The 20,714-nt window shown below is 41.6% G+C and overlaps 1 protein-coding gene across 7 annotated transcripts in view; it reads right to left on the bottom strand.

Annotated features, from left to right (window-relative positions):
• The window catches only part of WDFY4 (WDFY family member 4), a 297,907-nt gene that overhangs the window by 217,750 nt on the left and 59,443 nt on the right, over positions 1 to 20,714 (bottom strand). For all 7 annotated transcript variants that reach the window (XM_058696988.1, XM_058696987.1, XM_058696986.1 and 4 more), the window contains one exon: positions 138 to 231. In XM_058696988.1, the coding sequence (XP_058552971.1) occupies positions 138 to 231 (94 nt within the window). The remainder of the gene's footprint in view (positions 1 to 137; positions 232 to 20,714) is intronic.

Below are 20,714 nucleotides of genomic sequence, written 5' to 3'. Positions count from 1 at the left end.
GGAAGGTGCTTTGCAAGGGTGGCTCTGCTAATGCAGGGCACTGAGGGCAAAAGCAAAAAAGAAAACAGTCTGGCCGGAAGGAGCTTAAACGATCAGTCATGTGAAAAAGACAAAGATGTGTGTTCATCAACAAGTACCTGGGGGTGGTCTTCATGGTACAACCGAGGCAGCAGTCTCACCATGATGCACAGGACCCCGGGGTGTATGATCACAGCGTCCCCTTCATCCATCCTGCAGAGAGAAGGGGGAGCAGGGTATCAGTTTTGAGTTTTCCAGTGTCTTTTGCTTTTCACAAACCTTTCTGAATTTTTCTAAGACAGGCCATAATACACATCCTCAGTCTACCACTAATTATCTATATGACTTTGAAATAATTAGTCTGAGCTTAATTTTCCCCAACTAGACAGTGGAGCTCACAAACTGGAGCTCTTGCCTCAGAGAGACATTAAATAATGCTTTTGTGCACCAGGACGCTGTGGCTGGTTCACAGTTGATATTCAACGCAAGTTATCTGCCTGTCCTTTCCCCTTCTTTCCAGGCATTGTAGGAGATGGAGCCGCTCTCGTTTTATGTTGAACACACACATACAAGGGCTTCCGGATCCCTTCAAGATGGTGTAAGCATGCTCTACTCTGTCCTACCCACCGAATGCAACTCAAAACTCACATAGGACACACGAGCAGCTCTCTGATGGCTCTGAAACATAAATGGTAGCAGAGAGGGAAACCAAACCTAAAGCACCACACAACTGGCATTGAGTTTATTTCCTGGGGCTTCTCCCTCCAGCATTCCTTGGTATGGGCTCATAGGGAGTCTGAAAACTGAAATGGGCACCACGTGCAGACAAGGACAGAGCACCAAGAAAAGATCTCTGTTTCTGGTCTGAAGAGCAGGAAAGGAGGCCACTGCAAATCATAGAACACGGAGGAGAACCCCTGGGATTTTCTTTGCTAGATTTCTTCATTCTTTCTCAGCCAGCCTCCAGGCAACCCCACAGCAGTAGCAGTGGCCAGGCAGGTGCCTGAAATCCTGGGAGAAGACAATCCTCTCAAACCAAAATAACCATGGTTCCAAGAATATAGGCCAAATTCCTACTGCTGTTGTCCCTCTTTTTCCTTTCCTGCTTGGCCCCAGAAACAGATGCAGTGGTGAGAAGTATGTGAAATGGCAGGGAAACTAACGCTTCACATTCCTAGACAGAGGAGAAGGAAGGGGCCCCTGAGAGCCATAAAGTATTGGGGAGATGATGACGAGGAGGAGACTTAAGAACGTCAGATGATGTATCAACCTCTGGGCTCAACTCTGAGCTAGCTGTGCATGTGCGGATCTGACCCTAAACCACATTCCAAAGGCTTTGAGAACTGAACTCAAGGAGAAACTACCACCCTATACTGGCAACTTCATGGGCAAATAGAGAATAGATCAAATCGCACTGGCAAGTCTGTGAAACCAAACTAACACTGGAAACGTTGTCCACAGAAGGTAGGTAAGACCTTGCAGACTGAACCTAACCTGGTTGGTTGCCTGCTAAAGCAAAATAATCAACATTCTCCAGAAGACATGAACAGGAGCTAGAGTTCACAACATTCGAAATGTCCCAGACACAATCTGAAATTACTTAGCATAGAACAAGTCAGAGAAATCTCAATATCTCACACAGAAAAAGATAATCAATAGATGATGAGAAGCCTTGAGATGACATAGATGTTGGAATTATCAGACAAAACTTTAAATCAGCTGTTAGTAACCACACTGGTAAGGAATAAGGGTGAATACTATTGAAATGAATGAAAAGCTAGAAAGTCTCAGTAAAGAAACTGAAGCAGTAAAAAAAGAGTCAAATGGAAACTTAAGAGCTGAAAATACAATAATGAATTTAAAAATCTCACTAAATGAGAACAATAAAACAATAAGATGAAAGAGATAAGAGCCCATGAATTGAAAGATAGATCAACAGAAATTGCCCAATGTGAACAACAAAAAAAGTTTTCTTTTTTCAACATAAGAAAGCCTCAAACTCATGTGTAATAATACTGAAGGATCTAACATCCTATTGTAGGAGTTCCAGAAGAATAGGAGAACGAGTGTAGTGTAAAAAAAAATTTTCAGGAAAGTTTTAGCCGTTGTTTCTTTAAATCTGGTGAAATACATACCCTTAAAGATTTAAGAAGCTTAACAAAATCAACAAAGCAATATGTGCCCAGGAACATCACAGTCAATCTACTAAACTCTAAAGACAATTAAAAAAATCTTGAAAGCAGCCAGAGGAAAAAAAAAACACACTATATACAGGGGAACAACAATTTGAATGGCTGTGGATTTTCTCATGAGAAATCAGAAACTAAAGGAACAATAATTGTAAAGTGTTGAAAAGAAATACACATAATTCCATATCCAGGAAAATATCTTTCAGAAATAAAGACAAAAGAAATATGTTCCCAGATGAAGGAAAACAAAGAGAATTTCTTGTCATGAGATTTTCTCAAAAAATAACACTGGAAGTTTTTCAGATGGGAGGGAAATAGTAATAGAAAGAAACATGGTATTTCAGGAATGAAGAAAGACCAAGAGAAATGGTAAATAATTGGACAACCTTAACAGAGTATGTTTTTTCAGGGCACCTGGGTAGCTCAGTCAGTTAAGCATCCTACTCTTGATTTTGGCTCACGCCATAATCCCAGGGTCGTGGGATCAAGCCCCACTTTGGGGTCTGTGCTGACAGTGTGGTGCCTCCTTGGGATTCTCTTTCCCTCTCCCTCTACCCCTGCCCCTTCTTGTGTTCACTCTCTCTCTTTCTCTCTCTCTCTAAATAAATATTTTTTTAAATAGACTACATTTTTTTCTGAAGTTCTTAACATATGTATGATGGTTGAAAGAAAAATATTACTAGATGTAACACTATGAATATTACAACAAAAATAGCAGAGAGTAAAGGAACCTGCATAGAGGTAAACTTTCTGTATTCCATTTGAAGTAGCAAAATATTAATTCTAAGTAGGATGTTAAGTATGTGCATTGTAATCCCTAAGACAAGCACTAAAGAAAGAAGACAAAGAGAGATAGTAAAAAAATACTACAGATACATTTAAACTGAATACTATAATGTATTCAAATAATCCACAAGAAGTTAGGGAAAGAGAAACAGAGGAACAAAAAAGGGGGAACAAGGAGAAAACAAATAACAAAATGGTAGACCTAAGTCCAACCATATCAAAAATTACATGAAATAAAAATTGTCCACATACCCCAATTAATAGACACATATTGTCAGAATGGGAGAAAAAACCCAAATTATATGCCACACACTTGGAATATAATAACATAGACAGATTAAAAGAAAAAGGCTAGAAAAAATTTAAACCATGCTAACACTGACCAAACGAAAGCTGGTGTGGCTCTACTAATCCTAGAAAAAAACAGGCTTCAGAGCAACGAAAATTACCAGGAATGAACAGGTTATGTTGCACAATCATTAAAGGCGGCACAGCACCCAAAACGTGTAGGCATTTCATAACAGAGCATCAAAATTCATAAAGAAAAACTAGTAGAAGTAGAAGGACAAACAGACAAATTCACAGTTATAGCTGAAGACTTCAACACTCTTCTTTCAGTAATTGATAGGAAAAGTAGACAGAAAACAATCAAAAGTATAAAACTGAACAACACCATAAACAACCAATGTGATTGACGTAGGGAACATTCCACTCAACAACTTCAGAATACACCCTCTTTTCACATTCTGTGGAAATTTTATCAAAAGAGACCATAGTCTAGGTCATAAAATAAACCTTAAACCATATCACATAAGTATAATCATACAAAGTATGTTCTCTGATCGTGACAGAATTAAATTAAAAATGAATAATAGAAAGATAAATGAAAATTTTCCATGTACTTGGGAACTAAACAACGTATTTCTTATTAGTTGTGATAAAAAACAAATGACATAAAACTTACTATCTTAACCATTTTCAAGTGACCAGTTCAGTGGTATTCAGCACATTCATGCTGTAAACAACATAGTTCTAAATAGCTCATGGGTTAAAGACAAAGTTTCAAGAAAAGTTTTAAAATATTTTGAACTTAGGTGCCTGAGTGGCTCAGTTGGTTAAGCAGGTCATGATCTCATGGTCATGAGCTAGAGCCCTGCATCAGACTCCATGCTGGGAGTGGAGCCCACTTAAGATTCTCTCTCCACATCCCCCCTGCCCCCCCCCCCTCTCTCTCTCACTCTCTCAGAAAATAAGTAAGTAAATAAATAAATTTTAAAATAAAATAACATGAACACACACAGAAAAAAGCATTTGAGAAATTTGACATTTGTTCATGAAAAAAGTTATCAGTAAACTAGAAATAGAAGGAATTATCCATAACCTGATACTGGACACCTACAAGGAAGAAGAAACCCAGAGCTGATATAATATTTGATGGCAAAAGATTGACTGAACACTTTCTCCCCAAGACTAAGAACAAATCAAGGATGTCTGCTGTCACTGGTCCTATTCAGTACCGTGTTTGGAACAACAGATTGGAAAGGAAGACATAAAACCTCACTATTCCCAGACAATATGATTGTCTACACAGAAAATCCTAAGCAATGTATTAAAAAAAAAAACAACTCATAGAACTAATAAGTGAATTTAACAACGTCTCAGGGTTCACAATTACATGTAAAAATTAATCATATTCCTATATGCTAGAATTAAACAACTGGAAAACAAAACGTTAAAAATGTCACGTAAAATAAAGCTCAAAAAACGAATAAATACTTAGGTATAACTCTTTTTTTTTAAAGTGTGCTGGAGAGCTCTTTCTGCCCACAGGTCCTGTCCCCATGCTTTAATAAAATCACCTTTTTGCACCAAAGACGACTTCAAGAATTCTTTCTTGGCCATCGGCTCCAGACCCCATGAATCCCACTGTCACTCCAAAAACCTCATAAATTTGGACCACAGTGGCCAAAAAGCACCAGGAAGGTTCTAATTTTATAAGTACAAATAACCAAATTTAGATGAACTTTCTGAATTTGCCCCATAAAGTCATATTCGAAACATGAAGTATTGGAAAAGGAGGGGGCCAACATGGTGGAGAAGTAGGAGGATCCAAAGTTCCCTCCTCTCTCAAACAAAGCAGTGTTAACGGACTTTGAACTCTGAGAGTCCAGGAGACAAAGAGACAGTCGCTTCCAGGGACCCACTGGGACAATCTGAGGGGCCTTAGGTGCGTGATTGCGAGCTGGGAGAGAGAAAATGAACGGAGGGGAGGGATCCCTTTCTGCGGAGAGAAAAGGAAAGAGAAAGAGCAGCTGGGGAAGCACAGGACTATATCTGGACAAGAGAAAAACCTTGGACCTGGATGGAGAAAGATCCAATCTCTAACTCCCGGGGCTTTCTCCGGACTGGAGGTGACTGCTGGGATTGCACACCTGGCGGGAAGAGGAGCCAGCCCCAGGTTCAGTGGCTAGGTCAGGGGTGCAGTCCCCAGTAGGAGAAAGCGATCCCCTCCCTGGAGAGCTGTGGGACAGGACAAAGCCTGCTTGCGCCTGCCAGCAGGGGACCATATATCAGGCGGTGCAGAGCAGCATTTCCCCAGTTATCTGCCGGAGGGGGGAGTTTGAACCCCAGCCAAGCACCAGGCACAGGAGTGGGCAAGACAAACCACCTCGTTTGCACCCGCGGTACAGTGAGGACGGCTGGATCAGTGTGGTTTGGGATATCCGTCGGTGGAGGAGAGACTGGGGTGTCGCCATTTTTCTCCCCATCACCAACAAGGTGGGGCTTCAGAGATGGGACCGCAGGGCCCACAGTGGAGGCGGGGCCGCCTATGCCAAGCCACGCCCATCTGCGTCTGGGAACTGTGTATCTACTGGAGGGGAATAGATGCTGAGGAACCGGAAGGCCCCTCCTCCAGACCAGCGCTGCTGCATTGCCTGGTCTAATTCTTGGACGGTTCTTATTATATAGATATAGTCTTCCTTTTCTCCTTCTTATCTCTCCCTTCCTTTAGTCTGGTTACTCTGGTCTTTGGTCTGTTTAAGCAGACATATCTAATCCATTCTCTTGATCCACGTTTCACACCTCCTTTATTCTCCTTTCTCTCTCTCTCTGGATTAAGCCGTATAGTTTCTCTGTCTGATCAAGTTTTATTTTTTTCTTTTTCCCCACCCCTGTCATTTCTTTCTTTGTATGGGATAAGGCCTCTTCCATCAGCATCGCCTCCACCCTGTTGTTTACTTGTAGCTGGGGTCTCTGGTTTTCTGTTTTTGAGGTTTGTTTGTTTGTGGGGTTGTGTGTTTTTGTTTTCTGTTTGTCTGTTTTCCTTTCCAGGGCTACTTCAACAAACAAATCAAAGCACACTTAGCGGAGGGTTCAAAACATCACTACGAGTAGGGAGATAAAGTAACCAATGTCACAACAACAGAGAGCAAGTAACACTCTCCAAAAAATACCTCCGGAAGGGCCAGGCCCTGGACCGTGTATGACCCCTCTTTAATACAGTAGTGCTCGCAGGTGCAGGGCACATAACAAGCTTTTAAAACACATAAGGGACAGAAAGCTAGCCAAAATGATGAAACGGAAGAATTTTCCTCAAAAGAATTCCAGGAAGAAATGACAGCTAAAGAATTGCTCAAAACAGATACAAACAATATGACTGAACAAGAATTTAGAATAATAGTCATAAGATTAATCGCTGGACTTGAAAAAAAGCATAGAAGACAATAGAGAATCTATTGCTGCAGAGATCAAGGAACTAAAAAATAATCATGATTAATTTAAAAATGCTGTAAATGAGATGCAAAATAAACTAGAGGAGGTGACAGTGAGAACTGAAGAGGCAGTGGGGGAGAATAGGTGAAACAGAAGATAAAATTATGGAAAAATATGAAGCAGAGAAAAAGATAAAAAAAAATTCTGGATCATGAGGGGAGAATTATAGAACTAAGTGATTCAATGAAACTAAACAATATCTGTATCATAGGAGTTCCAGAAGAAGAAGAGAGAGAAAAAGGGACTGAAGGTGTGCTTGAACAAATCATAGCTGAGAACTTCCCCAATCTGGGGAAGGAAACAGACATTGAAATCCAGAAGGCACAGAGAACTCCCTTCAGATGTAACTTGAGTCAATCTTCTGCACGACATTATCACAGTGAAACTGGAAAAATACAAAGATAGAGAATTCTGAAAGCAGCTAGGGATAAACGGGCCTTAACCTACAATGGTAGACACATAAGAGTCATAGCAGATCTATATACTGAAACTTGGCAGGCCAGAAGGGAGTGGCAGGAAATTTTCAATGTGATGAATAGGAAAAATATGCAGCCAAGAACCCTTTATCCAGCAATCCTGTCATTCAGAATAGAAGGAGAGATAAAAGTTTTCCCAAACAAACAAAACCTGAAGGAATTCATTACCGCTAAACCAGTCCTACAAGAAAGAGATCCTAAGGGGAACTCTGTGAGTGTTGCAAAGACCACAAAGGCAAGAGACATCACTAGAAGCAAATATCTACAGATAGCACGAGTCTAAACCCGTATCTTTCAATAATAACACTGAATATAAAGGGACTAAATGCTCCAATCAGAAGACGTAGGGTATCAGAATGGATAAAAAAAAAAAAAAAAAAAAAAAAACAAGACCCATCTATTTTCTGTCTACAAGAGACCCATTTTAGACCTGAGGACACCTTAAGATTGAAAGTGAGGGGTGGAGAACCAGCTATCATGCCACTGGGAGTCAAAAGAAAGCTGGAGTAGTCATACTTATATCAGACAAACTAGATTTTATAAAGACTGTAACAAGAGATGAAGAAGGACATTATATAATAATTATGGGGTCTATCCATCAGGAAGAGCTAACAATTATAAATGTTTATGCATTTATATATGGGAGCACCCAAATACATAAAACAATTAATCACAAACATAAGCAACCTTATTGGTAAGAATGGTAATTGCAGGGGGGCGCCTGGGTGGCTTAGTCGGTTAAGCGTCCGACTTTGGCTCAGGTCACGATCTCACGGTCTGTGAGTTCGAGCCCCGCGTCGGGCTCTGGGCTGATGGCTCAGAGCCTGGAGCCTGCTTCTGATTCTGTGTCTCCCTCTCTCTCTGCCCCTCCCCCATTCATGCTCTGTCTCTCTCTGTCTCAAAAGTAAATAAACGTTAAAAAAAAAAAAAGAATGGTAATTGCAGGGGACTTTAATACTCCACTTACAACAATGGATAGATCGTCTAGGCAGAAAATCAATAAATAAACAATGGCCTTGAATCATACACTGGACCAGATGGACTTGAGAGATATATTTAGAACTTTGCATCCTAAAGCAGCAGAATATACATTCTTCTCGAGTGCACATGGAACATTCTCCAAGATAGATCACATACTGGGTCACAAAACAGTCCTCAATAAATATAAAAAAATTGAGATCATACCATGCACACTTTCAGATCACAATGCTATGACACTTGAGATCAATCACAGGAAAAAGTCTGGAAAACCTCCAAATGCATGCAGATTAAAGAACATCCTACTATAGAATGAATGGGTCAACCAGGCAATTAAAGAAGAAATTTAAAAATATATGGAAACAAATGAAAATGAAAATACAACAATCCAAACCCTTTGGGATGCAGCAAAGGCAGTCCTAAGAGGAAAATACATTGCAATCCAGGCCTATCTCAAGAAATAAGAAAAATCCCAAATACAAAATCTAACAGCACACCTAAAGTTCTAAAGGAACTAGAAACAGAACAACAAAGAAATCCCAAACCCAGCAGAAGAAGAGAAATAATAAAGATCAGAGCAGAAATAAAAAATACAGAATAAAAAAAAAATTAATAGTAAAACAGAGCAATGAAATTGAGTTGGTTTTTTGAAAAAATAAACAAAATTGATAAACCCTGGCCAGACTTCTCAAAAAGAAAAGAGAGAGGACCCAAATAGATATGATCACGAATGAAAATGGATTTGTCACAACCAATCCCTCAGAAATTCAACCAACTATCAAAGAAGACTATAAAAAAACTATGCCAACAAACAGGACAACCTGGAAGAAATGGACAAATTCCTGGACACCCACACACTACCAAAACTCTAACGGGAAGAAACAGAAAATTTGAACAGACCCATAACTAGTGAAGAAATTGAATCAGTTATCAAAAATCTCCCAACAAATAAGAGTCCTGGACCAGATGGCTTCCCTGGGGAATTCTACCAGACATTTACAGCAGAGTTAATAATTATCCTTCTCAAGCTGTTCCAAAAAATAGAAATTGAAGGAAAACTTCCAGACTCATTCTATGAAGCCAACATTACCTTGATTCCCAAACCAGACAGAGAACTACAAAAAAGGAGAACTACAGGCCGATATCCATGACGAACATGGATGCAAAAATTCTCAACAAGATACTAGCATATCAAATTCAACATCATATAAAAAGAATTATTCACTAGGATCAAGTGGGATTCATTCCTGGGCTGCAGAGCTGGTTCAATATTCACAAATCAATCAGTGTGATATATCACATTAATAAAAGAAAGGATAAGAACCATATGATTCTGTCAATAGATGCAGAAAGAGCATTTGATAAAATACAACATCGTTTCTTAATAAAAACCCTCAAGAAAGTCAGAATAGAAGGAACATACTTAAACATCATAAAAGCCACATATGAAAAGCCCACAGCTGATATCATCCTCATTGGGGGAAAGCTCTCAGCTCTCAGCTTTCAGGAACACAACAGGGATGTCCACTCTCACCGCTGTTGTTTAACATAGTGTTGGAAGTCCTAGCATCAGCAATCAGACAACAAGATAAGATACAAGGCATCAAAACTGGCAAAGAAGAAGTCAAACTTTCACTTTTCTCAGATGACATGATACTCTACATGGAAAACCTGAAAGACTCCACTGAAAGACTGCTAGAACTGATATATGAATTCAGCAAAGTCGCACAGTACAAAATCAATGTACAGAAATCAGTTGCATTTTTGTACACCAATAATGAAGTAACAGAAAGAGGAATAAAGAAATTGATCCCATTTACAATTGCACCAAGAACCATAAAATACCTAGGAATAAACCTAACCAAAGATGTTAAGGACCTATATGCTGAAAACTATAGAAAGCTTATGAAGGAAATTGAAAAGGACACAAAGAAATGGAAAAACACTGCATGCTCATGAACTGGAAAAATAAATACTGTTAAAATGTCAATACCACCCAAAGCAATCTACACATTCAATGCAATCCCAATCAAAATTGCACCAGCATTCTTCTTGAAGCTAGAACAAGCAATCCTAAAATTCGTATGGAACCACAAAAGCCCCCGAACAGCCAAAGTGATATTGAAGAAGAAAACCAAAGAGGGAGGCATCATAATCCCAGACTTTAGTCTCTACTACAAAGCTGTAATCATCAAGACAGTATGGTATTGGCACAAAAACAGACACATAGACCATGAAATAGAATAGAGAGTCCAGAATTGGACCCACAGATGTATGGCCAACTAATCTTTGACAAAGCAGGACAGAGTATCCAATGGAAAAAAGACAGTGTCTTTAGCAAATGGTGCTGGGAGAACTGGACAGCAACATGCAAAAGAATGAAACTAGACCACTTACACCATTCACAAAAATAAACTCTAAATGGATGAAGGACCTGAATGTGAGACAGGAAACCACCAAAACCCTAGAGGAGAAAGCAGGTAAAAACCTCTTTGACCTCAGCCGCAGCAATTTCTTACTCAACACATCTCCAAAGGCAAGGTAATTAAAAGCAAAAATGAACTATTGGGACCTCATCAAGATAAAAATGCCTGCACTGCAAAGGAAACATTCAACAAAACTAAAAGGCAACCGACACATTGGGAAAAGATATTTGCAAATGACATATCGGATAAAGGGCTAGTATCCAAAATCTATAAGGAACTTACCAAACTCCACACCTGAAAAACAAATAATCCAGTGAAGAAATGGGCAGAAGACATGAATAGACACTTTTCCAAAGAAGACATCCAGATGGCCAATAGGCTCATGAAAAGATACTCAACGTCACTCATCAGGGAAATACAAATCAAAGCCACACTGAGATACCACCTCGCATCGGTCAGAGTGGCTAAAATGAACAAATCAGGAAACTACAGATGCTAGCGAGGATGTGGAGAAACAGGAACCCTCTAGCACTATTCGTGGGAATGCAACAGTGGTGCAGCCACTCTGGAAAACAGTGTGGAGGTTCCTCAAAAAGTTAAAAATAGAACCACCCTACAACCCAGCAATAACATTACTAGGAATTTACCCAAGGGATACAGGAGTACTGATGCAAAGGGGCACGTGTACCCCGATGTTTATAGCAGCACTCTCAACAATAGCCAAATCATGGAAAGAGCCTAAATGTCCATCAACTGATGAGTGGATAAAGAAGATGTGATTTATATACACAATGGAATACTACTTGGCAATGAGAAAAAATGAAATCATGCCATTTGCCACAACGTGAATGGAACTGGAAGGTATTATGCTGAGTGAAATAAGTCAGTCAGAGAAAGACAGATAACATATGTTTTCACTCATATGTGGATCTTGAGAAGTTTAACAGAAGACCATGGTGGAAGAGACGGGGAAAAAATAGTTACAAACAGAGAGGGATGGGGGCAAACCACAAGAGACTCTTAAGTACAGAGAACATACTGAACGTGGATGGGGAGTGGGGGAGAGGGGGAAAGAGGTGATGGGCATTGAAGAGGGCACTTGTTGGGATGAGCACTGGGTGTTGTATGTGAGCCTATTTGACAATAAATTCTATTCATAAAATAAAAATTAATAAAGTGTGCTGGTTCTGTATGCTAGTTACCACAGAATTTATTAAGAAGGAAGGAAGGAAGGAAGGAAGGAAGGAAGGAAGGAAGGAAGGAAGGAATCATAGACTTATATAAAAGGAAAAACATAGTACGTCTGTGGATTGGAAGATCTAATATATTTGTCTCAATTCTCTCCAAATTCATCTTAGATTTAATGTAATTCCAATCAAGATCCCAACAGTTCTGTAGATATAGGCAGGCTGATCATTATATTTACATATACTAGTATAGCCAGAAGCAAAGGAACTAAAATAATTGAAGCAATTTTGAAAAGGAAGAATACATTTGGAGAACTCACATTAGCTGGTGTTATGACTTATTACACAGCTACAGTGATCAAGACAGTATTAGTGAAGGGCTAGACACACAGATCAATGGAACAGAATAGAGTCCAGAAAAAGACTTACATAAATATGGCCAATTGATTTTTCACAAAGGTACAAAGATAATTCAATGGAAATGGATAATATTTTCAACAAATGGCACAGGAGGAATTAGATATCCAAATGCAAACAAAAATAGTAAATCTCAAATTAAACTTCACACCGTGCAGTAAAAGAAACTCAAAATGGATCATAAACCTATAAAACTTTTAAAAGAAAACATAGTAGAAAATCTTTGTGGCCTTGAGTTTGGCAAAGATTTCTTAGATATAATACCAAAATCCCAATAAAATAAAAACATGAATAAATTGTGCTGCATAAAAATAAAAGATTTTCAATCTGTAAAAGTCACTTTAACAATGAAAAGACAAGCTACAGACTGGGAGAAAATCCTTGCAGCCATACAATGGAGTACTACTCAGCAATCAAAATGCATGAACAATTCACACAACAAATTGGATGGACATCAGAGGCCTTATGCTGAACGCAAAAGACTAGCCTCCAAAGAGTACACATTGTATACCCACATTTATATGGTTTAATGGAAAAGACAAAACTATAGGGATACATCAGTGGTTACCAGGGGTTAGGGGTTCACTATCAAGGAGCAACATTCAGGAACTATTTGAGGTGATGGGACTGTTCTGTATCCCAATTGTGGTGATGGTCACATGGCTCTAAATTAAGTGAATTAAAACCCATAGAAGTTCACAGAAAAAAAGGGACTTTTACTATATGTAAATTCAAAACTTAATAAGAAAAATAAAAACAAATGCACGAAAACCCACAAATCTAATCCCAAATTACAAACACCTGATTTTCTTTTTTTTTATTTTTTTTAATATTTATTTATGTTTGAGAGAGAGAGAGAGACAGATAGCACTCGAGTGGGGGAGGTGCAGAGAGAGAGGGAGACACAGACCCTGAAGCAGGCTCCAGGCTCTGAGCTGTTAGCACAGAGCCCGACATGGGGCTCGAACCCACGAACCGTGAGATCGTGACCTGAGCTGAAGTCATATGCTTAACTGACTGGGCCACCCAGGCGCCCCACAAACACCTGATTTTCAAACATTTTGGCCAGAGTGCTACTCTCATAACCTGTGGCCACATCGTCCTTGGCACCATCAGCCTAAAAAGAATGGCTAAGTTGCCAGGAATACATCTTGCCTTGGTGTTAATTTATTCAGTTCAATGGAACAAATATTTATTGACCTAACTATTTACCAGGCGCTATTCAAGCACTCTGGATACATCTATAAATAAATTAAACTAAAGCCCATACCCGGGTGTGAGGGGAGTAGTGTAGATAATAAAGATAAACATAATAAATATGTAAATTATAAATAATAAAAGTTATTATTATTATACAATACATACTACATTATTACAATGGAGTATAATATGTTAATATATTAGCATGAATAAGTAAATTATACATTATGAAGGAAGATAAGTGCCATTGAGAGAAAACATGAAGAGTGCTGGGGTGGAGGAAGGAAGCAATTTGCAATTTTAATTTGGGTGGCAGAGCTGGCCTCCTTGAGAAGGTGACAACTGGGCAGACTTGAAAGATGGGATGCAGATATCCTGAGGAAAAGCGTTTCAAGCAAAGGGAACAGCCAGCAAAAACCCTTAAGATGGGAGTATGTCCGGTATGTTCAGGGAACAGCAAGGAAGCCTATATTATTATCTTGATACCAAAGCTACACAAAGAAACAAACAAACAAAAAACTACAGACAAAATCCCTAATGAATATACATGGAAAAACCGCCAACAACATACTAGCAAACCAGCTCCAACAGCATATTTAAAGGATTGTACACTATGATCAAGTGAAGATTATCCCAGGAATGAAGACTATGAGTGATTCAATATGAGAAAATCAGTCAATGTAACTCACCACATTAGCAGACAAAGGGGAAGAAAAACAAATGATTGCCTCAGTTGATGTAGAAAAGCATTTGACAATATCCAACACCCTTTCATGATAAAAAACACTCAGAAAACCAAGAATCAATAAAGACTTCCTCAACATGATAAAGGGCATTTATGAAAAGCCTGCAGCTAACATACTCAGTGGTAAAAGCTGGTCCTCAAATTCATATGGAATTGCAAGGAACTCTAAATAGCCACAACGATATTTAAAAAGAACAAAGTTGGACTGCTCACACGTCCTGAGTTCAAAACTTACCATAATGCTACAGTAATCAAAACAGTGTGGTACAGGCTTGACACATAGTCCAGTGGAATAAGATTGAGTCTTCAACAAGGATGCTAGAACCATTCAATGGAGACAAGAATAGAATCTTCAACACATGGTCCTGAGAGAAACGGATAGCCACATGCAAAAGAATGAAGATGAACTCTGGCCTCACATCATATAATGGATCAATGACCTAAACACAAGAGCCAAAATTATAAAACTTTTAGGGGAAAACACAGAGGTAAATCTTCATATCTTTGGTTTTGGCAATGGATTCTTACATGTAACACCAGAATCATAAGCAACAAAAGAAAAAAGAGATCACATAGATGCCATCAAAATTAAAAGCTTTTGTGCATCAGAGAACATTATGAAGAGAGCAATCTACAGAATGGGAGAGAATATTTGCAAGTCATAAAACTGATAAGGGGCTATTATCCATAATATACAAAGAACTTATACAACTAAACAACAAAAAGAGAAACAATCCAATTTCAAAATGAGCAAAGGACTTGAACAGATATTTCTCCAAAGAAAATTTACAAATGGCCAGCAAGCACAGGAAGATGTTCATCATTTAGCCAACAGAGAAGTGCAAATCAAAACCGCAGTGAGCCACTTACTCCCCACTCACGAGGATGGCTGTCAATTTTTTTAATGGAAGATAAGTACCGGTAAACACCTGGAGAAATTGGAAACTTCATAGATTTCTGGTTAGAATTTATAAATTTTGTTCAGCTACCATGGAAGACTGTTTGGTGGTTCCTCAAAAAATTAAACCTAGAATTATCCTTTGATCCAGCAATTCCACTCCTAGGTATTTACACAAAACAACTACAAAGACTCAAATAAATATATGTCTGTGTATGTTCACAGCAGCACTATTTATAATAGCTAAAAGGTGAAAACAAGCCAAATGTCCATCAGCAGATGAATGGAAAAACAAATTGTGGTGTATACATACAGTGGGATGATATTCACCCATAATAAAGTAATAAAGTACAGATATATGTTACAACGGGGATGAACCTTGAAAACATGTTAAGTGAAGGAAGCCAGACAGAAAAGGCTACCTGTTGTATGATTCTATTTATATTAAATATCCAAATTAGTAAATCCAAAGAGACAGAAAACCTGGCTGTGGCACAGTGGTTGGCTGAAGGAATGGGAGCGTATACAGGGTTTTCCTTTTAGAGGAATGAAAATATTTTGGAACTAGATAGAGGTAGTGTTTGCACATCATGAAGATTCTAAATGCCACTGAGTTGTCTGCTTTAAAATTGTTGTTTTGGGGCACCTGGGTGGTTCAGTCAGTTAAGCACCTGACTCTCGATCTTGGCTCAGGTCATGATCTCACAGTTCATGAGTTCAAAACCCCCATCAGGCTTCACACTGATGGCGAGCAGTGTGCTTGGGATTCTGTCTCTCCTTCCCTCTGTGCCTCCCCTGCTTGTGCATTCTCTCCCCCTCCCTCTCTCAAAATAAATAAATAAACTTAAAATATATATAAAATAAAATTATGAATTTCATGTTATGTGAATTTACCTTAATAAAAAAAGTTAGATGTTTAACAAATGTTTTTAAGGAAAAGATGCCTAGCACCTGGGGAAGATGTTCTTGAAGTATAATGTGCTTAAAAATAGTAAGAAGAGATTTTTTAAAAATTCCTACACTCCCAACCCAGTGACTGTGATCCAGGAAATCTGGTTGATGAGACTGTATCTTAGCATGTTCACAACTGATTCTGATGAGGGAAGGTAGGCTATAGGGGCCACACTATGAGAAGCATTGCTCTGAGGTATGGATCCCAAGAGCAGGAATGGGAAGTGGGGTTTTGAATCCCAGGGAGGGCAGACACTGGTACCCCGTGGTGTTCCGGGATGGCTTGTATCTTACAAAAGACGTGTGCATGTAACTGAAAGTTATAATCCAAGAATACATGATTATCCGTATCTCTCAAAGCCCAGAGGCGAGGACAGGGAAAGAGGGATGTTTGGTCAAATTTTACAAAGAGTGATGTCATTTCAGTTGAAAAACCCTAGAGGCCTTTGGGGGGATCGGAACCAGTGAGGACGCTCCACATCACACAATGCCCAAGCTTGGCTATCCCCGTTCCCCCTCACCCCCCAACCCCGAGACCGCAGCCCACACCATAGGAGATGGTGCTCAGATCCGGGTATTTTTCCTGCTTAGTTGTGGAAGTCAGACTACCCCTCATCTGGACTATATGCAGATTCTCAGGGCGGGGTTAAGTTACTCTGTCTCTTCTTACTACAGCTGGTGGATTCCTGAGCGATTAATTAGAAAATTAAAAGTAATACGATCTCGTTGTGGCAGTCCACACAGGCCACTCCAGACAGCCACCACCTTCTCCCAAACCAGATCTTCACCAGGGCTTCCCTGTCAGGACCTGGGCCAGCCCCTCCTCCTGCACGCTCATGATTGGTTACCAAGGCCTTGACATTATGTCCTACAGAGGTCTCAGAAGGTTCTCCTGCCAGCAGCCTGCTGTCTGGGCTCCAGCCATCGCCATCCGTAAGGGGAGAGACCCACATCTCCTGTGTTCCTGCCCCTCCGTTTTCTCATTTCTACCCAACTCTCTGCCCCCTGCCCCCGACCACACACACACACACACACACACACACACACACACCCCAGAGTAGCCTCTGCAACATGCCTGCCTGCTCCCACAGAATAATACCCCCCTCATGCCTGCCCTCGTGCCAGTCATGCCCGGACCCCCTTCCAAGCTAAGGTCGCAGGACTCCACTCGAGTGTGTGGCTCCAAGTCTCTGCAGTCCCTGCCAAGGCCTGGAGCTTTCCTCACTCAGCATGGCTGATTTTGGGTCTCTCCGTCAGGCCTTGGAATGCCCTCTCCAACCCCTCCTGGTCCAGGCACCTGTCTCTCTCATCACAGCTTAGCTCAGAGATCCTTTCATCCAGGAAGGCCCCACGGAGCCCCCCTCTCCCAGACTGTGTTAGGTGCACTGCTCCGTTTCCCCCTTAATTTCTGGGGCTGTCCCTGTATAACACCGACCACACAGGTGTAATGATCCCCTCACACTTCTGATTCTCCCACATGCAGTTGTAGGGCTGGGGCAGGCATCATTTGCCCCCTTCCCCCAAGTCCTCATCAGTGCCTGGCCCCATGCTGGCACTCCCTGAGCGCTTACTGAAATTCTGGACTCGAGTTCTCTGGACTAGATGGTCTACCACGAAGGGAGCCAGAGAGGGGTAGACAGGAGCAGCCTTCCAAAGGAGCCACAAGACCCCGGCCCCCGGGACAGTGTTAGGGACACACTTGGGCAGCCATCCTGTGGCAGGGGGAAGACCGACTCTGCACCAGGCTGCATGGCAGCCTTAACAGTCTGAGCCCTCCCAATCCCAAAAGCCACCACAAGAAACAGGAGTCCTCCCTTGGGGGGGTGGGGGAGGGTCAAAAACCACAAAGAGGACCAAACCCCGAATATGCTGCTTTTTTCCTATGCATACCGACTTATGATCAAGTTTAATTTATAAATTAGGCCCAGCAAGAGGTTAATAGCACCTAAAAGCAAATAGAAAAATTATTAACAATATGCCATGATGAAACTTATGTGAATGTGGGCTCTCTCTCAAAATAGCTTCTTGTACAGTGCTCCCCCTGCTTGTGGGGACGTGAGACAGTAAAATACCCAGAGGTGAGAAGAAGGAACGTGAAGGATGCAGGCATGTGACTCTGCCTTAGGCTACTATCGGCCTTCTGAGGAATGGTCAGGAGGAGGGTCACCTGCTTCCAGACCACGGCTGGCTGCCAGAAACGAAACGGTGGAAATCAAAACCTCAGACGGGGGTCGCGGCGGACCCCCCACCGTTTAAGAGAAAGCTCCCTGTGAAGCCACAGCTCCATAGGAGGAAGGTCAGGCTTTTTTGGGTGGATGCCTCCTGCCCAGCTGGGTTCTCACACCTGAGATGTACAACCAACACACATGTCTGCATGCGCACACACACACACACACACACACCATGCACACACACTCTCAATCCACAGCCATCCAGAGGAGCATGGAAAAGCAAACCCAGCCTGAATGGCAGATGTGACAGAGCCAGAGGCCCTCGGGAGGCGACCGCTCAGGGGAGTCACCAGGGAAAGAGCCAGGCCACTCTCCGTGACCACCTAAGACCCAGATCCAAGACTGCCCACAGGCATTGATGTTTGGAAGGTGGGATGCTGATGTCAAGGAGGTCTGAGGGGGGACCGGCAGCAGAGGGACACCCTCCAAAACACCTCCATCCCAGGGCCTCCAGCCTCAGAGAGAGCCGCAAAAAGTCAGGCCTTAATGCAGCCTGGCCTACAGAACTTCTGATTCCAGCAAACCCTAGACTACCCTAGAGGTTTGGGCATATAGCAGTGTTTGAGCTACTGTGAAAAAGGCAAAGCGTTCACGTAATTTAATTTTACAGTTTGCCAGACACCCTCGCTGGGTCTTTTGAATTGACAGCTTATCATATATGCATCCAGAAAGTAAAATCTTGCTGGGTTTTGAACCTCACCATATTTACTAATTACGAGATCCTATCCCAGATGAACAGCAGCAGAGGAGGACAAAGGACTGTTGAGGGCTCTGGTCTGCGGAACGTCCACTGCAGCCTTATCTTTGCCTAGTGCACACTTTCCTGCCGAAACACGTCCCCTTATCGGCGTGCATTCCTGCCACAACTTAAGTTCAAATTACAAGTCATCGAGATGGTTCCTTTTGTCGACATAATGAACAAAAGTCAGCCTGTGAGGCCCCACAGGAGCTACAAGAGGTCAAATGCTAAGGCAGGAACCAAACCCTCTGACAGCCAACAGAGCTGGCTGCTTTTGAAGTGCTCCTGCTTTTGAAGAGGCACGTCTCTGGTCCCAGTTGTAGAGAGTGGCCCTTCTAGACCACAAAGCCCGTCCCTCCACAGCTCTGCCCAAAGGCTTCCATGGCTTCCCACCACCCCTGCAAGATAAGACGAAAATGGCCTAATGTGGTGAGCAGGCAAGGCCCACCATGGTCTGAGGTCTGACCCACTCTTCTCTCCGTCTTCACCTCCAGACCCTCACTGTGGATCAGCTGGCCAAGAAGGAGGTCATCCATCTCAGGTAACAGGATCTGGTAAATACCAGAGAAGGTCAGCATATGGTGTGGGATGCAGTGTGTGGGTGACCTGTGTGGGGTGTGTATCTGTGTGTGTGTGTGTGTGTGTGTGTGTGTGTGTATAAGTGTGAGGGATGTGGTGTGTGGGTGTCCTGTGTGGAATGCATGTGTAAGCGGTGTGGATGTGTGGTGTATGTGTGATGTGGTGGGGGGGGGGGGGCGGATGTATGTTTCCTAGAGATTATACACTCTATGTTTTAGACATCACATATGTATTTGGGCAATTCCCTAATATATAACTTCCGTTTTATGAACAACATTCCCCAAATCATAGTTGTTACATGGATTAAACCAACTAATGCTTGTGGAGAACTGGGCACAGCATCTGGTGCACAAGTGCTCAATGAACAGCAGCTGTGATCACTATCCTCTCCAATCCTCACCTCACAACAGCCCTCGGAGCAGATACTCTCATTATCTCTGCCTTCAAATCAGGAAATCAAAGCTCAGAGACATAAAACAACAGGCCCAAGGAACATGGCCACTAAGACGTAGAGAACTCTGCCTGAGTCAAAAGCCCGCAGCCTCTGCCCCTTCTCCCTGGAGAGCAGGGCCCACGTTGCACAGGCGGGACTGAGCCAAGTCACCTGTTGAGTGTTCGTGGTGGGCTGGGATGAACACCCTGTCCCCATTCCCAGCCCACTGACCTGGCTTCACCTCACAGATTCTCTCATGACGGACTAGGGTTTCACTCCTTCTCAAACCATCAAGGAATGTCAAGGGTGATGTATTTCTTTCAATGAGGAAAAAAATTGCTCTATTTATGAAATCTGACCCTTACACATTTAAAAATTACTCATCATGAACCCAAGATGACATCTGACACAAGGATTCATCTAGAAAGAATTTGGGCCGATGCCGTCTGTAGGGTAGAGACCAAACTTTAAACTGTAGGCTATTGTGTCAGAACATGTGGAAAATCGTCACCATGATTATGGGAGTTTCCAGAAGAAGCAGGAAGAACACACACACATATACACATACACAGGTCTTGCAAGTGGACCTGGGATCAGAATCTGGCTCTATCATTTCCTTACTAAATGTGTGACTTTGGCCATGTTATGTATCCTTTCTTAGCCTTGGTTTCTTTATTGGTAAAGTTC

The sequence above is a fragment of the Neofelis nebulosa genome, chromosome 13 (genome assembly GCF_028018385.1).
Source record: "Neofelis nebulosa isolate mNeoNeb1 chromosome 13, mNeoNeb1.pri, whole genome shotgun sequence".
NCBI classification, from domain to species: domain Eukaryota; kingdom Metazoa; phylum Chordata; class Mammalia; order Carnivora; family Felidae; genus Neofelis; species Neofelis nebulosa.
This window is presented reverse-complemented; position numbering and strand designations above follow the sequence as displayed.